This window comes from Gymnoscopelus braueri (assembly GCF_963280865.1).
Source record: "Gymnoscopelus braueri genome assembly, chromosome: 9".
Lineage (NCBI taxonomy): Eukaryota > Metazoa > Chordata > Actinopteri > Myctophiformes > Myctophidae > Gymnoscopelus > Gymnoscopelus braueri.
This window is the reverse complement of record NC_137610.1, coordinates 53,735,577-53,756,831: the sequence shown is the minus strand read 5'-3', so window position 1 is coordinate 53,756,831 and position 21,255 is coordinate 53,735,577. Positions and strand designations below refer to the sequence as shown.

The following is a 21,255-nucleotide window of genomic DNA, read 5'->3' as shown; positions in this document are numbered from 1 at the left end:
TTCTATATTGCAGAACGTGATAAAACAGTAGAGCAACAGCGACATCTACTGTAACATAATGCAACAGAAACTCATACTGTAGATGACAACTAAAGTAAAAACAGGTTTAATCTCTTCATCCACAAGGAAATAATGGCGGTTCACTCCGTGTCAGTGTCCTTCCCAGTCAGTGTTTTCACTGTAAAATCATGGATGTGGATTTATTTCTACATGTTGATATGGACCAGCTGTTACAACACATCTGTGGCAGGTAATGTTACATGACATTATATTACTTATGAAAGTTATTTACGGCATAGTTAAGTACTGGGAATGGAGGGGTTGTTTAGGGAGTGGATAAATAAAATGTGTCCACGTTTCTTTTTTTTGGCAGGGCCAGCCATCACCATGCCAGCTTGTGATGGACATTTCCATCAATATTTATTTTTTTCCACAGAAAACAAGTGATCAATAATATTACCAAAAACACAGGCCTAGCCCCTGATGTATACAGTACTAATGGACTCTTGATGTGCCATAGTTTCTGTCTACTCTATTCCACTGCACTACACATTTTAAAACGAGCCACTTATCAAAAAATAAATTAAAAAATATATCACAGCATGTTGTGAGCTTGTAGATCAGCAATGCTCTTTTTAGCCTATAATGGCATGCCCAAAATTTGAATGTCAGGGTTAAAGCGGTTAGCTAGCCTATACTTTATCAAATCTGGAGACTGGGAAGTTATCCACTGTATACTGGCATGTGGCAGTCCTGAGACAAGCATTAAATGTGGCATGGTCAAAGTATATTCCATGTTTGGGATTTCAATAATTGGGTCAAATCAGTACAGACAGTGCTGAGTGCTTCCATCTTACATTGCAGGAGCAAAAGGGCCACTTAGCTGCAAAGGTGAGTGGGTGTAGCCTGGGACCAGACGAATCTGCGAGTGCAAAAAAAAATTGCATCCACGCAGTGATATAGTCTGGCTACGCGAGGCTAGAGTGGGTGTGTATTACACTTCATGTGGTTATTACAGTATATAGACAGATGGCTTTTCAGAAGACGGTGTTACTTGAGAACAGGAGGAGAATGGAAGTTCTTGCTAAACTAGTTTGTCAACGTAGCTTTTATAGTTGTGGTTTCCATTAAGGTGAACAGGTGCAGTGGGCCTTGTCTATCTTGATGAGAAAGTATGCAGATGGAACGGAAAAATACTTGAGAGTCAAAACGGATAATTATGTACATGATGAGTGATTAATGAAGGGCATGACAGGATCTAAAGGAATGCAGTGTCACAATAGTTTGATGCAAAGGAGCCTAACTTTGATCAGACGTGAGGAGGAGGTCTGATGGTGAGGCTGTGGATCAAGGGTTTCCATTATAATAATGTTATAATTGAGTTGTTATTGTTATTATTGGACACTTTGAAACACTTTCTCTCAACTGACGTAAATTAGCTTTACTTGTCCAGTTCTGCCCTCCTTTGCCTCCTTCTCAACAGATGACATGCCATGTTTTTGCTCTTTTCCACTGTGGTCATACCGTTGACTTGACTCACATACGTACCGTACGTGGTATGTGGTACGTACAGGTATCACGTACAATACCACAAATCTCCTGCAACAGATTAATGAGCATGTCATCCCGACACTTTACGAGTCACCAAAATGATTCAAACGCATTTTTTAAGATTAAATTGTGATTATTCAAAAAAAAAAGTTATTAAAAATAAATTATAGACAATATTTTTCGTAAAAAAAGAAAAAGTAAAAAGTGCCACAGACATAGACAAGTCTTTCCACGGACATGTTTGTCCATGTATGGACATGTTGATGACCCCTGGACCGTCGTGACAGCCTTGAATAGTGGCGCTTGTTTTGCTTGCTGCTGCCAGACATTATACAACTTTAATCTAGGCACCATATTTTTGGGATGACTGGGCACCTGGACAAGTGGGCACCTGGAGATGTGGGCACCAGGACAACTGGGCACCATTTTTTTTTTTACAATTTTCTAAAACTTATTTTACTCACATGGATATGAAGCATCGGCTGAAGGTGGAAATGTTTACCCAAAGAGTATTGAGTTTATTGAGTTTATTAGGATCCCCATTAGCTGGTGCATAACGACAGCTAATCTTCCTGGGGTACAAATAAAATAAAAACCAGAAATTTGACAAGACATTACAGGACAATGATATAAGCAAAGTACAACTTTCTGTCAATTTTCCTTCGAACAGTGACTTTCATATCATCTATCACTATCATATACAATTTATTTTCTGATTCCCCATCTCCTTGGAAAGAGAAAAAAAATAGTAATAATAATAATTTTACAAATGCCTACCTTTAATTCTATTAAAGTAAAAACAAACAAGATAAATAAATAAGTAAAATCCTAATCATAACTGAAAGGGTGTGTGTGTGTGTGTGTGTGTGTGTGTGTATGTATGTGAGCTAATGTGCCATGTTCCTGCATATATGTTTGATAACTCCTACGTATGAATGTGTGTACTGCTGTGTGATTACCATATAACCTGTCTGCAGCTTGTGTCATTACAACCTTTGGGTTTCTAGATGCCTCTTCAATTGTCGAAGGCATGGTGGAGAGTATGTTTCACCCTCTGTCCGTCCGTGTGTCCGTCCGCTCACAGCTAACATTGGTCAAGCTTCACGTGACATCACAATATGTAATATAAATAGGTAAGACAGGATTAATCAGGAACAGTACCTTCTTTTATCACCTGGCAGAGACCTGTACTCCGAGGAGCACATTTTCTAGTTAAACTTGATTTTGTATTTTCTTTAGCAATCTGATCTGGCATTCTTGTGAGAGCCCCTTTATACGGTAGTACGGTCTAAAGGAAGCTCTCCAGACATCAGTGTGTGTATGTGTGTGCACGTAGGTGACTTTTCAAAAGTTAAGAAAGTCAGTGTGTGTGTATTTGCGTGCACATAGCCTATAGGTGTGCATGCCTATTCTTAGAAGTCAGACACTATAGGTGATTCTCAGAAGTCTGGCCCTCATTTATCAACGGAGCGTATAAACCGGCGTATATTTTTCCATATATTCGGCCGTACCAACGTCGAAGTCACATTTATCAACAGATCCTATACAGCCGATCCTAGCGTACATTGGGTCGCAGCCTTGATAAATGTCACGGCTGAAACCGAGCGTAATTTAAATAACACGCCCTTAAATATTCTGGAAACACCCCGATTTTACGACATGAAGAACCGAAAAGAAAGAGTTTCGCCGGCTTGCCTCGCCTCGCTGCCTGTCAAGTCACACACACGCACACGCACACGCATCTCTCTCTCTCTCTCTCTCTCTCTCTCTCTCTCTCTCACACACACACACACACACACGCCCAACTGTGTCTTTCATGTAATCCGTAGCGGTACAATCTTTGTCACGTAGCCTACATGAATGACATATTATGATACCAATCACATCGCCATGAATGGAATACGTTTGCATATTAATGTATTTACCCCATACCGAGCAGTGCGCGTTCAAGTTACACTAAAATAAAGCAGTCAGACTCGGGCAGGCTGCAGTGATTCCGTGCCGCCACGTTAATAAGAGATTGGAGCGTCGGGTTTATATCCTTAACCCAGCCAGGTTGTAGTCTTCATAACTCTCTATGACATAACTCCATACCATAGGACAAGCTACTGTAAGTTTGTACACCTCATTGTCCATGAAAAGATGTTCGGGAGTCCCGAAAATGCGCTCGCAGAAGCGCTCGTATATTTTGAAAATAGCAGATCTACAAGCTCACAACGCGTCGCGATGCGACCCGTTGTGAGCTTGCAGATCTGCAATTTTAAAATAGCCAATGCAGCCAGATCTGCAAGCTTAACCGAATGACTGTTAAAGCAGTTTGTTTAAATTACTTTATAAAATGTTATATTTTCACAGGGATTATTTATTAGTGTAGATATACATTTAGGAGTGGATTATGTGTCCAGATGCCTGTCAGACAGTCAGACAATGCTGCTCCGCAGGTCTACAATGGAATAAACGGGCGCAGCCAAAGTCAACAACTGGTCTCTACCAGACGTGAGATCTCAGCGTACGGTAGGATGAAGCCAACGTCAGGATATATTGATAAATGCCGAAAGTTGCGGTGATCTCGCCGTACGCCCATTATTTGGTCTGCACCGCGTTGATAAATGAGGGCCACTGTGTCTGTATGTGTGTGTATGTGTGGCTTTTTCAACAGCCACCCACACACACACAAAAAACACCTACTTTGCACCTTGCACGACATTATCAGCATATATGAGCATACTGAGGGGTAAAATTTCCCCCAAAATGTGTCTTATACCTGAGCATAATTCAGTAAATGCAATTATACTGCATATTATCAGCAATTATATATGATTAAATTAAATCATTAATAACATCAGAAAATCAAATGATTTACGCTTGCATGTGTGCATGTAACATTTGGTTAAAACTATCAAATCTTGGGTACTCTATGACCTCACTGATCATAGATGCAGGCTGTATGTCACGCACGCAGCGAGTGCAGCTCACATACAGGAAATGCACATAAAGGAAATGCAGGCCTCTGCCTGCTGCAAGCCTTTGAGTGCACCTCAGCAGTCATTTCAACCAGTCAATATCATATTCTTTCTTTAGGCAAATCAAGATAACATAATTTAAAGCCTATATCCTAAAGTGAGCTGTTCAACATAAATTACGTTCTAATACATTTCCAGATGTTCAACAGTGCCAAATACAAGGCTTTTTGGTTTTTGAATGTTGAGTAAACTAATTTGTTGCTGGTCACCCATTCCATTACCGTTTTCAGTTCTTTGTTCAAAATCTCAGTTATCTCACCTATTGTGGTAGCCTGTGTATAGTATATATATTGTCATGTCATCCGAGTACATAGAGGCTTTTTCAAGAGCCAATGGAAAATCATTTGTATAAATTGAGAAGAGTAAAGGACCTAGAGAACTTCCTTGAGAAATTCCACTCGCAACACATCTAGCATTAGAGAACTGCCATTAAAATATACACTTTGAGTTCTATTATAGCTTTCTAGCCATGATATCGCCTTGCAAAACCATAACACTCCAATTTGTCAAGAAGAATTCTATGATCTATCACATCAAAGGCAGCGCTATACTGTAATCTAATAGTACTGCTGCCACCATTTTCTTCAATCTCTTTCAATCTCTTCAATCTCAATCTCTTTCATCCATTGATCTGTCATTTGTGTAAGTGCTGTGGCTGTTGAGTGACCCTCTCTGTACGCATGTTGATACTCACTTATGAGATTGTTAACAGAGAAATAGCTTTGTATTTGGTTGAATACATTCTTTTCTAGTAGTTTGTTTAGAACAGGTGACAAGCTTATTGGTCTGCTGTTAGAGCCAGTGAAGGCATTCTTTGCATTTTTAGGGAGTGGAATAACTTTGGCTACTTTCCAGATTTGCGGGCATATATCATCTCCCAGACTCATGTTAAAAATATGACAGATGGGTGCAGCAATGAACTTGGCTACGTTCTTTAATAGCTTACCGTCTATCAATACCTGGTGGTTTATCATTATTGATTGCCAGCAATAACTTTTCCACCTCTTCTGTCCCAACTTTACCCAACTCAAATGTACAATTTGTATTGTTCATAATACTTTCTCTAATATTAGGACAACTCGCAACTAGATTTTGGCATACCCTGCCTTAGCTTCTCCACTTTATCAATGAAATAGGTATTAAAATAATTGGCAATATCAGTGGTTTAGTGATACTGTATATGCCCCTTCTGATTCTATAAAGGATGGTGTTGAGTTGTTACCCCAGAGCTTTTTTCCATCATGCTTTATATTATTTATCTTAGTCACATAATACATTTTCTTCTTTTTCCTGTTCAGTTTGGTCACATTATTCCTTATTTAACAATATTGCTGCCACTCAGAATGATTGCCGGATTGTATTGCTGCCCCTTTCATTCGATCTCTATCAGCCATACATTCCTTTAGCTTCTCGTTAATCCATGGTGCTTTTACTGTTTTAACGGTTAACAGGTGCATGTTTATCCATTACTGGTAACAACAACTTCATGAAAACACTAAGTGCAACATTTGGGTCCCTCTCTTTACAAACATCAGACCAACATACACTTTCAACATCATCCATGAAGAATCACAGCAAAACCATTTATATGATCTCTACAGCATTATTTTCGGCCCTGCTTTTGGGACTTTGGCTTTCCTACATATTGCTACAAGGTTATGATCGCTGAAGCCAATCGGTACTGATACTGCTTTTGAGCACAGTTCGCTTGCGTTAGTGTATATGTGATCAATGCATTTGGATGATGTTACTCCAGAGCTATTAAGTCACCCTGGTTGGTTGGTTGGTTGGTTGATCACCTGATTTAGGTTACATGCACTTGTTACCGTCATCAATTTATTTTTCAATGAACAGTCTGATGAAAGAAAGTCAATATTCACGTCTCCCAATAAATATATCTCCCTGTTTTCATCACATGCCTTCTCAATCATTTCACACAGATTATCTAGATAATTACGATCAGAGCTTGGTGGTCTATAGCAACATCCAATCCATTTTAAATGGGGCACGTGAACTTGCAGCCATACCGTCTCTACCGCACTTAGCATCAAATCCTCCCTATACTTCACAGGAATGTGACTTTGTACATAAAATGCAACTCCTCCCCCATAGCAGTTTCTATCCTTTCTGTAAATATTATACCCCTGTATTGATAGTGCACCGTCCTCAAATGAGTCATCTAAGTGAGTTTCTGAGATGGTCAAAATATGAATATTATTAGATATCAACATATCCTGAACACACTGAACCTTATTTCTAAGGCTCCAGATAGTCAAGTAGTAGAGTAGTACACAATAAACGCTATAAACGACTCAAACGACCCAAAGACTACATTTCCCATGAACGTGGCTGCTGTACAGTGATTTCAGACCCGGAAGTGTAGTTTATAAGACTTTTAAGGCAGAATTAATTTAAAATGTCTCCATAAACAGGCTGTATCAAATATGAATGAATCATAAACGTTGCAGAGCCACCCCCCTGACAAACGCCCTGATGATGTGTTTATTTTTGGAACACAGTTCTTATGAGATGATCTAAGATTCCCCTATGGGGATTTCAACACAAAAAAATAACACTGCGACCCAGGTGGATAGCGCTCTCTAGCGGCAGTGACGTCAGACTTCAGTGCTCTATTTTGGCTAATAAACACTTATATTGTACTTTTGACCTCGTTGTTGGGCGGTGTAGCCGCCCCTATAAGTGGGGTTGGGACACCTCATTAGTACACCCTTTCCTGCACTGTGATTGGCCCATAATAGTACACCCCTCTACATTAGTACACCCCTAGCTGTACTGTGATTGGTGGACTCTATTGGCTGACTTTATTCAGCACTGTGATTGGCTAGTGAGACACATGATGACATTAATAACCTATAAATAGGACTATGCACTTAAAAAAAATAATAATAATTTAAGTGAGCTTCCATCACTGTGATGACCACTGTGATGACCACACCGCCCACTTCACACTGGGTGTGATTTTTGTGTTGTGTTTGGGGGTTTAAAGAACAGTGGGTTAAATATCACTTACCAACAACAAAGCAGCATGCTATGTCCTAATTCAGGTGCCCTCTCATCCAGGTGCCCACATGTCCCTAGTGCCCAGATGGTTTTTGTGCCCAGTTGTCCTGGTGCCCACCTCTTCAGGTGCCCACTCGTCCAGGTGCCCAGTTATCTCCACCCCTAAGTGCCCACTTGTCCAGGTGCCCACATGTCCCTAGTGCCCAGATGGTTTTGGTGCCCAGTTGTCCTGGTGCCCACCTCTCCAGGTTCCTACTCATTCAGGTGCCCAGTTATCTCCACAACTAAGTGACCACTTGTCCAGGTGCCCACATGTCCCTAGTGCCCAGATGGTTTTGGTGCCTATAGTTGTCCCTAGTGCCCAGATGGTTTTGGTGCCCACCTGTCCTGTTACCCTTTAAATGTTCCTGTTTCACCATTTCATTTAGTGATACTGTATGTCCTTATAAAAGACAGAAACTGTTTCATGCATTTGAATGAAACTTGAAAGATGAAATGGCGAAACAGGGAAGTTTGAGACACAGCACCAGGTTTCTGAAAAAAAGCTTCTAAAGTTTGCTCCTGTCTGTCTGTCTGTCCGTTTGTCAGGCCGTGTGTCTGTACAGCTAATTTCAGTGTATTGGTGTGCCGTGGGATGTTTTGTCTATAAAAAGTGTGTCCTGACAGGAAAAAGTTTTATACTAGTTATACAACTTATTAAAACTATTAACAGTTACAGACAAATGAAGGGAGGGTCTGCAAAGGTTTTGTAGAGGAAGTGGCCAAATAGTGATAATAATACTTCTATGTGGCATCAATTCAGCTCATCTTGGTTGGTGGATGAGAGTTCATTGTGTTTTCTTTAAGAGAGATTATAGCATTAATACATGTAATGTTTGTTGAGCAGTTGACTATGGATTTTGTTATACTTTTTCTACCATGTGATGTGATTGTCTTTCCTTCACTAAACGTAACACTCAGCTTTACTGTTAGTCAGTGGAAAGCTTGGATCTCCAAATAATACATTTTTGGTATTAGGATCTAAAGGTTTGGAATATCTCCTGCCACTCTAAGGTATTGTACAGTACATCCCTTTTCTTTTGTCTTTTTGCCCTCCCAAAGGAGGCATAATATGTGTGTTGTGTGTTAAAAACAGTTTAAATACTTAACTATCTACAGGGGTCTTGTTTATGAGCGATATGTAAAGAATAAGATGATACTGTGAGGTAGGATGTACACACTTATCCTTTCTCTACATAGAGAATTTCAAGAAGAAAAAACTAAAGTATAAAGTTCACTTGTGTCATTCTGACAGCAGGCTCTGTTGAGCACCATTGAGTGGAATCTACTGTATCTACAGTAATTACACTCACTCACTTTCAAGTTGTAACTGAAAGTGAGTAGGGTTGCCACCTTTCAGAAATCGAAATACGGGACACATGCGTCGACCGTTCGCGTGCACACGCACGAAGAATTTCGGGTTTTGGGCGGATTTTGGAGGTTTTTTTGTTACTTTATTTCGGTTTTAGGGTTAGGGTTATGTTGTTTAATTATTTTGGGGTGCCAGCCCCCCAAACATCCTGAAATGCATAGAAATCTATGAAATCTAAATAAAAAATCTATGAAATTTATATTAATTAGATTGAATTATTATATATGAATTATATTATTTATGGATTTATTAACTGTTAATCCATGAAAGATTTATGTTTTTTTTTCCTGATGAGCATAACAACATAAGAGTTATTCTTTAAATCGGCACACTATTTAATTATATTGATTAATATGTATTAAATACATGTTTATTTATTAGACTTTAAAAACATTAATAAACAATCAACCATATTAGTCTACTGAAATAGCCTCTATGCCCACATCAGCAGCCAATATGTAGGCTGCCACTAGGGCAGGTAAATAGAAATACTGACATCTTGTTAAAAAACACAACCAGATGTAATATCCCATAGCGAATCGATCTCAGGAGATGTTTCAGTCATGAAGAACTGTGACACTTGTGCTTGGGTCCTTTGGGTTCTTATATTTTTGGAATGTTGTTCTCCTGAGGCATGCTGTCTGATGTCAGCCAGTCCACCATGCGCCACAGATTACATACGCTGACAATCATTCTTTACAGTTTGCTTTGTAAACATCTCCACTGACGCTGTCAAGCCAAGGGTTTGCCCCTTCCCACTCACATCTGTACTTTTGGAAGCATTTTCTCTTTTGAGGACGCGGTTGAGTGTCGGCTGTAGACATTTTGAAACAGCGCGGTGCCTCTGCGCGAGCATTGACTGACTGAGCAGAGGTAACTAGGCAACCATGACAGGCAGCGCAGGGCAGACAGTGCACAGACAGAGGATCGGCACAGCGCTAACTCTCATTGGTCGTGTCATGAGTAATGAGCCACACTCCCAGACAATGGGATCGTAGCCAGCGTTGCCAAGTCTGTTTATTTCCCGCAACTTTTGGACAAAATTTGGCTTGTTTTTGTAGGTCGGCTCATTTCTATCACTATACTTGGCAACACTGAATGACGCCCGCTCATCTGAGCTCTCACTCTCTCAGTAACACAGCAAAGAGACAGGACGGCACATACATCGCCCTGTCATTCATATTTATTCCCCGACCTTAAAATACGGGACAAAGTGCGTCCCTTATCAGTTCAATATGGAACGCGTCTTTTAATTTCCAATTACGGGACAATTCCGTATTTTACGGGACGGGTGGCAACAAGTGCGTGAAATGCTAGTTTTAAACTAGCATTTGTAGATCGATACAGACAACTAGATAGCAAACATATAAACAACCAGTCCAGAACAGCTCCAGCTGCAGGTGGTCTGAAAGACACAACTGCTGCTCTCTCTGCCCAGATAGCAATCTAGAGCCGATAAATCAGTCATGCTATTTTAAATGTTTAACTTTGAACTCATTTTTTGTTTTGTTTGAAGGACAACATCAGGTGATCGGGCCTCAGGACGTGCTGGTCAAAGTGGGGGATGATGTGATCCTTCCTTGTCACATTGAACCAACAGTCAACATGGCCAGGAAGACAGTGGAGTGGACCAGACCTGACCTGGAGCCGTACATCATTCATCTCCTCCAAGATGGACATTACAAACATGGCCAAGAACTGAACCCCTTGTACAAAGGGAGGACGTCCCTGTTTCCTGAGGAGGTGGCTAATGGTAACATGTCACTGAAACTGTCCAGGGTGATGCTCTCAGATGAGGGGAAGTACAAGTGTAATGCTCCACAACTGAACTGCTACACTTTGATCCAGCTCGTTGTTGGTAAGATTTAGTGTACTGCACATGGATGGACAAAAGATGGGCAAATTGAACCTCATAGAGCGCTTTCTATTGGATGGATGGATGGATGGATAATCATGTTGAATCATGTTTATGTGTATTCGCAGTGTCTCAGCCAGTGATCTCTTCAGCTGGACCAACAGATGGTGGTTTATCTTTGTCATGTGATTCTGGGTGCTGGTATCCTGAATCTGAGATGTCTTGGCTGGACAGTGATGGAACCCTCCTCCCTGCTGGACCCTCAGTGACAGACAGACGTTCTAAACACTGTCATGTTGTCCAGAGGAATGTGACAGTGAGGCTACCAGGCCATGTGACCTGTAGAGTTCACCTACCACGCTTCAACCACACTGTTGACGAACAACGTTACATCTCAGGTAATGAATGTTTACATCACTGTTTAACACCTTGAAGAACCTCTTAAACACCTCTGTCACACTGTAACACTGTATTCACTGCAACATTATATATACAGTACATTCTATAAACACTACACACTGTATTCACTGTAGGGTTTAACATTTTCCGGGAAATAGCTCATTTTAATTCAATTTTCAGACCTTTTCCCGGGCTTCCCGGGAATTCCCGTTAAAGGGTAAAAAAAAAAGAAGTGCTCACTAAAATGCATTTATATGTAGATACTTAAATAGCCAATTTTACATCGAGGTGCCCAGATGTCCTTATTGTAACCACCTATCCTGTATTCCTAGTAAGCATTGACACCTATCTATTTGCTATTAAATATGCAAGAAAATGATCAGATTTAGAACAAGATATGTTCCATACCATACTGTATATATCGGGGGGTGATTGGGGTAGCCACCTGTGTGACACCGGCACTGCTGCTGCGGTGTTCTGTGTTTCTGACGTGACGTTACGGGACTGTTTGCTCTTGTTTTGGGGATTCTGTTCGATCAGACAGACCACCATGTGTTGTGCCGTTAACCGTAACGCATTAACTTTAGCGTGCGTTTTCTCTTCGGTTCTGGAGATGTGGTGGAGTTAGTAGGCATACTAAGCTATCATCGGCTGCGCTCGTATTCGTGGCAACACGCTCGCCCCAAAACACAGTCGCCCCGGGGCAAATCCGGCGGTATTCACCTGGTATTCCTACACGTAACCTCAGTAAACAACTATGCCTAAACTAAACCTAACCTTATTCCTAAACGTTACCTCAGTAAAACGGTGCCAACACCTAACTTTATTCCTACACTTATCCTCAGTAAAACTATATTCCTAACCTTATCCTCAGTAAAACAAATAGAAGAATACAAGAACCGCTTGTCTGCGAAAGAAATGGGGGTGACGTGTTTTGGGGCAAGTCTTCCGTTTACCGTTCACCCGTCGCTGTGTAGCAGCACGAGCGGCGCAGACTGAACATGGCATAGGAGGTCCAACCTGGGTCCTACGACAAACTACTGGTCTTCTCCTTGTGTTTTATTTTGTTCATTACTGTTAAATTCAGTGCATCCCATATTGGTTCAAAACGGAACGATGGAACCCTGCCCTGGTCGGCAATGCGGCAAGTAACTTGGCTAATTATAATAGTAATTCCTCCGCGCTGTAGATAGGCCTTTCTACTAATTAGTATTACTAACGGGATCCCGGGATCATTTATTTCAGAATTGTAGCAGTACTGTTTGCAACGTGTTAATAAAGTATTCAATCAATCAATCAATCAATCAAACAAACACACAAACACACAAACAAACAAACTCACTGTGTTTCAGAGAGTGACTTTCCCACAGAGGGAGGATCAACTGGAGCAGTGATTGCAGGGATTTCTGCAGTGATCATCATCATCTTAGTGGCAGCAGGACTGGGATATTTATACTGGAAAAAGAAGCACCCTGGTGAGTCTTGAACTGATTATTATAATAATAAAATAATCTATATTTGATAAATCATCCATCTATGCATCTATAATGATAATTAAAATGATTATTGTCTCCACAGCACACTGACCAATCACTGTCTCACATCATCTCTACTTTTACAGAATATGTCAAACCTTCTTCAATATATTGATTTTATTGATCAAACATGTGTTCATGTACTAACTTGTACTAATGTATATAATTATTGTGTTTGTAAGAGTTGACGTCAGGGGCGTCACGCCCATTCACTGTGCGTACATTCTATAAATCCACCGTCCACCGAAAGTCCATCCACCCCCACCTTCTGAGAGCTGGTGACATCACTGGTTGACATGATGTGTATTATACCTGTAATGGGAGTACCAGTGACAACCAGGAACAGCCTGGGTGACGACCACCAAGAGTGTGGTGACATCTAGAAACAACACTGATGATGTGTCCAAGCTTGTGCATCAGTAGATGTTTGTTAACTAATCTTTCTCCCCTGTAGGTCGGAAACAGACTCATCATGATGATAAAATCCTTGATGTACTACTGAGTTCGGACCGTTTTTGAGAAGCTATGCGTTATGTGCCATAAACGGTCCGGACCGTTTTTGGCCCATTTTTCTTTAAATATATTTTTCCCACGTGGGGCGCTCTAACGAAACTTTGGGATCATCCAAGGAGTCTCTAAGAAGGAGAGGCCGGATGTGGATCCATGTAAAAAATGCATCCGGTCGTCCGCTCCAATGTTATCTCCTTGACTAAAAGCTTAATATCTCCTATTTCTTTTTAACGTGGTGGAAGTGAGCCGTTTTCGATGGGCGATCACTCTGCAATGGAGGATCGCGTTAGAAATATTATTGTTCCAGGCGTTAGTCGGGACCCTCCGCCGTCTCGCATGCACGCTTTGTTTACATGCACGTCCTCGTCGGGGCTTCTACAGCACGAAACATATCAGCGTAAGTGGATGGAAGATATGCTGTTACTAGATATACCCTATTTTAATAAACCTCTGGCACACGATGTGTTAACACAAATCTTATCTTCTGGGGGGCCCTGCCACAACATATTTTCACTTTGTGCCGCGCTGCGAGCTTGTCTGCTATTAGTATAGCTGTGGCCTGAGGCTCCTTGGACCTGCTGTGCCTCCAATTCTGTGCCAATCTTTGTCACAGCTGAGTTAAACGAGTTAGACAGCATGTGTATCTTTATTAGTGTGTAACTATGACATAATAATACTGTGAATATGTCGTTTGTGCATGTCTATTGCAGTTCAAACCTATCTGCTCCCCTTTCTCCCTTCAGGCATGGATTTTATAGACCCCTTCTTGGGCATAGCGACTAAACTCTACGCTCTCTGCGAGGAGGTCAAGGCCAACAAGAAACGATGCACGCGTCTGAAAGACCGTGTCAAAGGGCTGGAGCAGGTGCTGAGGGCCATCCAGGGAAAAGGGGACCAGATCTCTCCCGACTCCAAGATGCACACGACCCTCGTGGAGCTCATATTGACGCTCGAGTCTGCTGGGGTTGTCGTCAAAAAATACAACGCTGATAGCAAAACCCTCTTCAAGCGGTTCTGGAACACCTTCAACTACGGGGACGAGTTTGAGAGCCTGAACGGGCGTCTCAACGACGCGTTCCAGGTGCTGTCCCTGAACCTGTCCCAGGTGGAGATGGATCATAAGCTGTTTGATGCAGCTTCTCAACAGGAACAGGATGAAGCAGACAAGAAGGAGGATTGTGCAGAGATCCAGAAAAGTGAGAGGAGCGGGGTCTTGTCTTCTTTTGTATAAAATACATTTGTGCAAGAAGTCTATCATTGTTCTTTGAGCCAGATGTGTACAGGCCTTTCTTTTTTGCGTTGTATGGGAGCTGAAAACTGAATTTGAAATAGGTCTAATTTAAAAAATATATATCATTAGTCTACCAGTGTTGACTGTATAATAGTGTAAATAGTCAAATTGAAGCTGTAGGTATGCCTTTATGAAGATCTTGATTGTGTGATTGGCTTTAATATCAGATGTATTTCACAGTGCTACAACATATGATGGACCAACTGGACCAACACAAGGGTACTGTGGAGGAGAAACTGGAGGCTATGTCATTGATACCGGATGCTAAGGCAGACTTGAAACAAATGATTGAAATGCGTAAGTACACAACTTGAAAGTCAGTTGCCATATTTCAATATAGTGCATGGTTTGTGAACTATTGCACTTTGTATTTCACCCTCAATACGTCAGGATGATTTTTCATCCCAGACCTCAGAGGAAGAGTCATTTATTTGTTAGACATTTCACATTATGCTTTGTATAGACTTTTTCAATTTGAATAAAACAATTAAGAAAACAAAAGCCCCAGTCATGATTGTGGTAAATATAAAATACAGTTTTGTCATTTGAAAGTAATTTATTCACAGCGGTATCCCTCAGTGACTTTAGGCTGTGCTATTTATTCAATGTTTTTATTCCAGAGAGGGATTTAGTTTCACTGACAGCTGTCTGATGTTTCTGTTTTCTTCTTTAATCTCATTGGTGGTTTTGCCGTCACCAGTTCAGAAGTCTGAGATCATTCCTGAAGGCATCCGACAGATCAACCCTGAGGACCTGACCTTTGATATCCCCAAAAAGCCCATCATGAACACTGACATCTTGGAAGTCTACAAGGGAGAATACAAGAAATATCCTGTGGCCATCAAAAGATACCTCTGTACTCCACAGACCACTATACCAAGGTTTGCGGCACACGTTTTAATTGATCAAATGTTTATACTATAATAATACAATATAGATTATTGAGTATTTGTTCGATGCCAAAAGCAGCGATGAATGCCGGGTGATATACATAACCATAGCCTTTTTTATTCACAAATACAATGAGAAAATATCATTTTGATTAACTCTCGTCTAATACAATTGAACAAATAGATAAACATTACTGTCAATCGTGTACAGTGTGGGGAGAGAGTGGGCTGAAAATGCTTCGAGCCTGGCTGGGTGTTAATCTATGTAGCCTACTGTATTATTTCTCTAAAAGCGAGGTGAGGAATATATTCAACAAGGAGATCGACACCATGATGCGCTATGAATCACCACACATACTGCGGATGTTTGGCGTCTGTTTCCAGGGTGACGATGGTGAGTAATTTGTATAATTGTGCTTGTTGAGAAGAATTATTGAAACCACATCATCATCTGCTTAAATTTTTCTACTTTGCGCCTGTCTCCAATAGAATATGAGATTTCCCTTTCCCTGCCGGCAGGACTCATAGTGATGGAGTACTGTGAGAAGGGAAGTCTGAGAGAGGTTTTGGACAACTCCAAGCGTAAACTACCTTGGGACAGGAAGGCTCGCATGTGTTTGGATGCTGCACAGGGCATCTACATGTGAGTTCCCAGTGGTCAGTCTTTGGTGGAGAAAAACAAACCAATTAGATTCAGAATGAGTTCAATAAGTAAGAATCTGACTTGACATTATGACATGGTACATTTAAACAAATGTTGGTGCTTCAGCGTTTTTTTCTGTTGTTTTTTGGTGAAAGCAGCCAACATGCTCTACCTTTGATTGTCTGCAGAAATTAGATTAAAACGAATGGTCCAGACTAGTACCAATTTGCCAACAACTACCAATAATAGGAAGGGATTGATAGGATCGATAAGGAATCGGCTCGATAAGGGGATTGAAATTGATTAAAAATATATATATTTCCCATTCCTAACTTAATTCCGAACTTAGCCACACCTTTTAAATCTCTTACAAGTTGATTCTGATAAGTTACACACTGACTAGTGACTACTATTGCTTCCTCTTAGATTACATCAGTCAGAACAAAAACCCAGAGTCCATGGGAGCATCACCAGCGACAACTTCATGGTAGCTGAAGGCTACAGAGTTAAGGTATGAGGGAGTTAAATATTTCATATTAAGTTGATATGAAATTATACATTTTGCTTTGATTCATTTTGTTCACAGCTCACTGCATATATATTATCTTTCAAATGTCACTTATTCTTTTGACTAATTGACCCTTTGTCAAGTCTCTTTACGCCCATTGGTTGCTGTTGCGCTTGGCACAAATATCCTCTCTCTCTCTATCCACTACCATTGAAAAAAACATTTTGCAAACTCAACATAAACAACCAGAAGGAGGCGGGACAAGGTGGAAGGATCCTGCTGGTTGGTTGGTCAAACACCAATCAGAAGGCTGACGATGGGTTAACCCACTAAGACCTGAGACCGATTCTACAAATGCCTTCTATATCAGTAGTGATTTATGTGCCAAGGACCCCCAAAATGATATGTATTTGGCGGCGGACCCCCCCCCCCCCCCCATCTGAAAATGTTGTCTGCCAGGGACCTACAACATTGTATGCCCCAGAAAATAAGATTTGTGTTAAAAAAAATGCAACAAATGCAACACTTTCAAACATATGTTTCAAAAATAGCAGAGTGAGCTTGTATGTCTATTTTAACCATTCTGAACCACTGTTCTAAATCCTAGAGTTTTCTGAAAAAGAATATGTTGCTATATACCTAAAATCTACACAGATGCTTTCACGGTCTTAATGGTTTAAACAATTTTAATTTAGCTTGTAAATATTCCTTTGTGACTTTTGTTTTCTGGACATCAGTCACTGCTACCAACACATTTTTCTGTATTTCTTATGGTAATTATTTTATTGTATTATCATTCATTGGTTGTTTTGTCACTAGCTGGGTGGTTTTGAGCTGGCACAAACAGAGACGTCCTTGAGAGGGAGCCCTGAGGGCCCAAAGAAGGGCTCCCTGCGCTACCGATCACCTGAGCTGCTGCAGATTGTCAACCATCCATACTGCAAGATATGTGAGATTTACAGGTCAGTCCTCTACAGTAATAAGAATAATAACATAGTATAAAACATACAAACAAATAAAATGCATAAATACAATAAAGTTCAGAGGATAACCAATTAACTCTAATTGGACATAGAGCCAATAACTGAAATTAATTAATGAACCAAACCACACTGTATATTTCTTTTCTTTTCCCAGTCTCGGAATGGTCCTGTGGGAAATCGCAACCCGTATGAAACCCCTTGACGGTGTGTGTCCTGAAAACAGTGGTTAACGCAGACTGTACCTTTCTTGCACACTTTACACTTTTTAGGTATTTTATAACAATTTCTCTCATAACAGATTGTACCACAGATCATAACATTTTAAAGAGAGTGTGTGAGGAGAAGCGAGTGCTAGAACCACTTCCTGAGGACTGTCCTAAAAAGCTGGGACAACTGATCAATGCCTGTCGTGGGTATGACGCTCTCCTAAGGCCAACAGCTGGAGGTAATTCTGTTTAGCTTCTTTTGGATCACATGGAAGACAGAGTAGAGTAGTGGGGTGGCAGTAGCGGTGCCGGGAGGTAGAGCAGCCGTCTTGGAATCCGAAGGTTCCAGGTTCGATCCCTGGCTTCTGTCCTTGAGCAAGATCTAACATGGGAACCATACACCCGACGTTTGGTTTCTAAGCTCTAACCTTTGATTGCCTTTCAATAAAACCACATTTGATAGGCTAAGTATCACCTACATGTTACTGATTAGAGCAGATTTTATATTTTTGTAATCAGTTCATTATTTCCTGCGTAATTGATGAATAAAATGTGTAATTTTGTGTAATTTGGAGAGCATTGCGCGATGCACAAATTGTCTTCTTTGAATAGACTATCATCTACAATATAATATATAAACATATAACACAATTGACAAAAATAATTGACACTCTCCCTTCTGCTGATTATAGGAAAAATAGAATCACAGAGATTTGTTGAGAATAAGTAGAGAGAGGGAGACTTTGAATGTTGTGCCGCGCTGTGCGCCCTGGCCGTCTCCAGACATCCATTGCAGGCGCGCCCTACCAAACCAAGTTTGGCATTGCGGGTAGTTTTAGATTCCGCTATACACTTTCCCAAACGTTTGTGGGCAAAATAGCAATTTGGGGGATAATGCAACAACACGGCCACAGCCACACCTCCAGGCGCAAATAGTGGAGTCGACATAATGAATAGCAGGGTATAGCGGCCGCAAAATACCGTTTAGGGACAGTGCCAGCTCCCTTATCCCTAATTCACGGATAGTGGGCAGTAAATCACGGGTAGTGGGCAGTGGATGCGGGTTTAGCAAAAATGTGGGTTTAGCAAAAATGGGGCCCTACATGTTTAAGGCAGTGGTGCTGACAGATGCTGCTCTTAGAAGAATCTGTCTTGAGAGATTAGGGTGTGCCTAACCGATCTGATCAAATTGTGAAAACACTACATGTTGGCTTGGCCAAACTCAACCGCACTTCAATGGGGTGAAGAGTCTCAGCCCCCGGTAGAACTCATCCCGGCTTGTCTACTCACTCCAGGCCGGAAATGCAAGTGGCAAAATGCACTAAAATTACAGTTTATTCTATTGTTTCACATCAATAACAGCAGTTTTATCTCTCTAACCCTAACCTCATTGGTCACTGTCGCTACCCCTTTGGTCATTTCAACTTTTGGTGTAGTCGTAAACATCCCAAACAAATAAATGATATTTATCTCTATTCTACAGTGCTGGTGGACAAGCTACGCCAGGTGGTGGAGCAGTTGGAGGAGGAGTAAGCCAGCAGGTGTTCTCAGAAGAAGGAACAGCATGGTGTTTATGGATGTATATTGTACCACAGCGCTACTCAACCCGCGGCCCGCGGGCCGCATGCGGCCCGATCGCAGCGTCTTGGCGGCCCCCTCATGGTCAAAAAAAAAAAGAAAAAAAAAAAAGGTTTTTTTTTTTTTTTTTTTTTAAGCACAGGATACAAATATACATTTCCGTTCAAATATATGGGTTGCAAATTTTTTTTTCAAAAACAAACAGACAGACATACATACAGGTGCGTCAATTGTTACAGGTATAATGCATAGTTTTCTATGCATTTCGGGTTTTTGGGGGGGGTTTGACCCCCACATTTTTCCGGCCGCGCGGCTTTGCCGCGCGCCCAGGATAGGTGTCCCTTATTTCAATCTCTGGGAGTTGGCAACCCTAACCTTGCCATACCTTATAGCTTTGCTGAACTGATGCCACTGGACATACACACAAAATAAACTGGTACAGTGAAAAGAATATGATGTCAAAATGTACATTTTCTTGTGTGTTACAAAATCGAAAAATCCAAAATAGGACCGTCATTTTTATGGCGGCCCCTTGGACTTTTGGTATTTTGCTGAGTGGCCCCTGAGCCATCTTAAGTTGAGTAGCCCTGTTGTACCATGTGTTACAGTTCAGGACATAAAAGTCTTGTCACTGTTCGAGCACCACTAATATACATATTATTTTAATTTTAAAAATATTAAGGCTTAATGTTAGTGTATGTTTACAATTACTGCCTTTTTGTTAACGTGGGAGATTTTTCTAACATTAACACGTGTTTCATATAACAAAGATAAAAGCTGTTTCTCTCGATGGACGCAGGCCATCAAAATAGATGTTTAGATGTGGCTGACCATCAATTTAATACGATTTTTATGGAGAACAGTGAGCAGGGGTTGATTATGTTCAGGACATGATTATTGATTGATTGATTGATTGATTGATTGAATACTTTATTAGTCAGAAATGTAAACAGCATGTGGTACAGTAGGCCACATGCTGCCAAAAAAAAGGCCCAACCCAAAATAAATTGCAGTAGTAATGTGATATAGTTTGTATTGGTCCTAATACCCTCCTACCTCATATATTAAAAGTTGTGCTTTATGGATTTAGTGGAAAATTTTTCAGGGTCAAAAGCAACGTTTTGAGGTTTTAAAGCGGTGTCGGTCTTGGTCAAATGGTGTTAAATATTGAAGGGTTTATGTGGAGTTATCCAACATATTTGGTGTCTATTCTTGAGTTTTGTGGGTCAATCTTTCCAATAAAACACTTTTTGAGAGGATATTTTAATGTCTGATGCCTGTATTTTTTTGCTACATTTGGCTTACAGTTTGTGTCACACCACTCATATGGGAGGATCTAAACCTGGTATAAATTGCTCCTTATAGGCATGGTTAACAAATATACAGTAAGAAGTCAAATGTTAACAATTTATTTAGCGTTCTTCTATTGCTTTCTATAGCCCCTGTTATATGCTGTTATTTGTACATCTGGGTCTATTACATGGTTAAATCAATTAAATGTATTTTATGAAAATATAGGCTACGTATATTTAAAAATAATCGGGCTCCGACACCTAATAATTTACAGATTAAGCACTGCAAATAGGCTATTTCTACAAATTAGGTTTTTCTTACCTTCCTAGATTTAGAGGGATAGTTTAGTATAATTATTTTGATTTGTATTTTATGTTACATGGGACATAATGGGAGTGTAAATGTGATTCAAAATGTATTTTCCAAGGTATATTTGGCGCAGTGGCATTCACAAAAACATAGTTTTCAATCATGTTTGTTAACTGCCCAATAGCTTTTGTTTCCACTGTTGAACTGACTTTATTAGTGTATTTCAATTAATAAAATTCTATGAGATGC

The 21,255-nt window shown here is 40.6% G+C and overlaps 1 protein-coding gene across 2 annotated transcripts; it reads left to right on the top strand.

The window, feature by feature from the left end:
• Positions 1–129: 129 nt before the first annotated feature.
• LOC308091256 (mixed lineage kinase domain-like protein) lies at positions 130–20,642 on the top strand. Of its 2 annotated transcripts, none has more exons than XM_080436715.1 (14): positions 130–250; positions 10,523–10,864; positions 10,990–11,259; positions 12,613–12,735; positions 14,049–14,501; positions 14,777–14,893; positions 15,297–15,477; positions 15,780–15,880; positions 16,006–16,129; positions 16,556–16,640; positions 17,457–17,599; positions 17,775–17,824; positions 17,919–18,065; positions 19,310–20,642. In XM_080436715.1, exons 1-14 carry the CDS (start codon positions 133–135, stop codon positions 19,357–19,359), a joined length of 2,304 nt encoding a protein of 767 aa, XP_080292841.1. In that variant the 5' UTR covers positions 130–132; the 3' UTR covers positions 19,360–20,642. The 2 variants fall into 2 exon arrangements, with proteins under 2 accessions (XP_080292841.1, XP_080292840.1); XM_080436714.1 differs by having other exon boundaries at positions 15,976–16,129.
• The last annotated feature ends 613 nt before the right edge of the window (positions 20,643–21,255 follow it).

What these genes read in the sequence shown, in the direction of transcription:
- LOC308091256 (XM_080436714.1), top strand. Translation starts at nt 133, where the DNA reads ATGGCGGTTCACTCCGTGTCAGTGTCCTTCCCAGTCAGTGTTTTCACT. An exon ending in TTACAACACATCTGTGGCAG is followed by an intron (nt 251 to 10,522) that starts GTAATGTTACAT and finishes TTTTGTTTGAAG; the next exon opens with GACAACATCAGGTGATCGGG. An exon ending in CCACAGACCACTATACCAAG is followed by an intron (nt 15,478 to 15,779) that starts GTTTGCGGCACA and finishes TTTCTCTAAAAG; the next exon opens with CGAGGTGAGGAATATATTCA.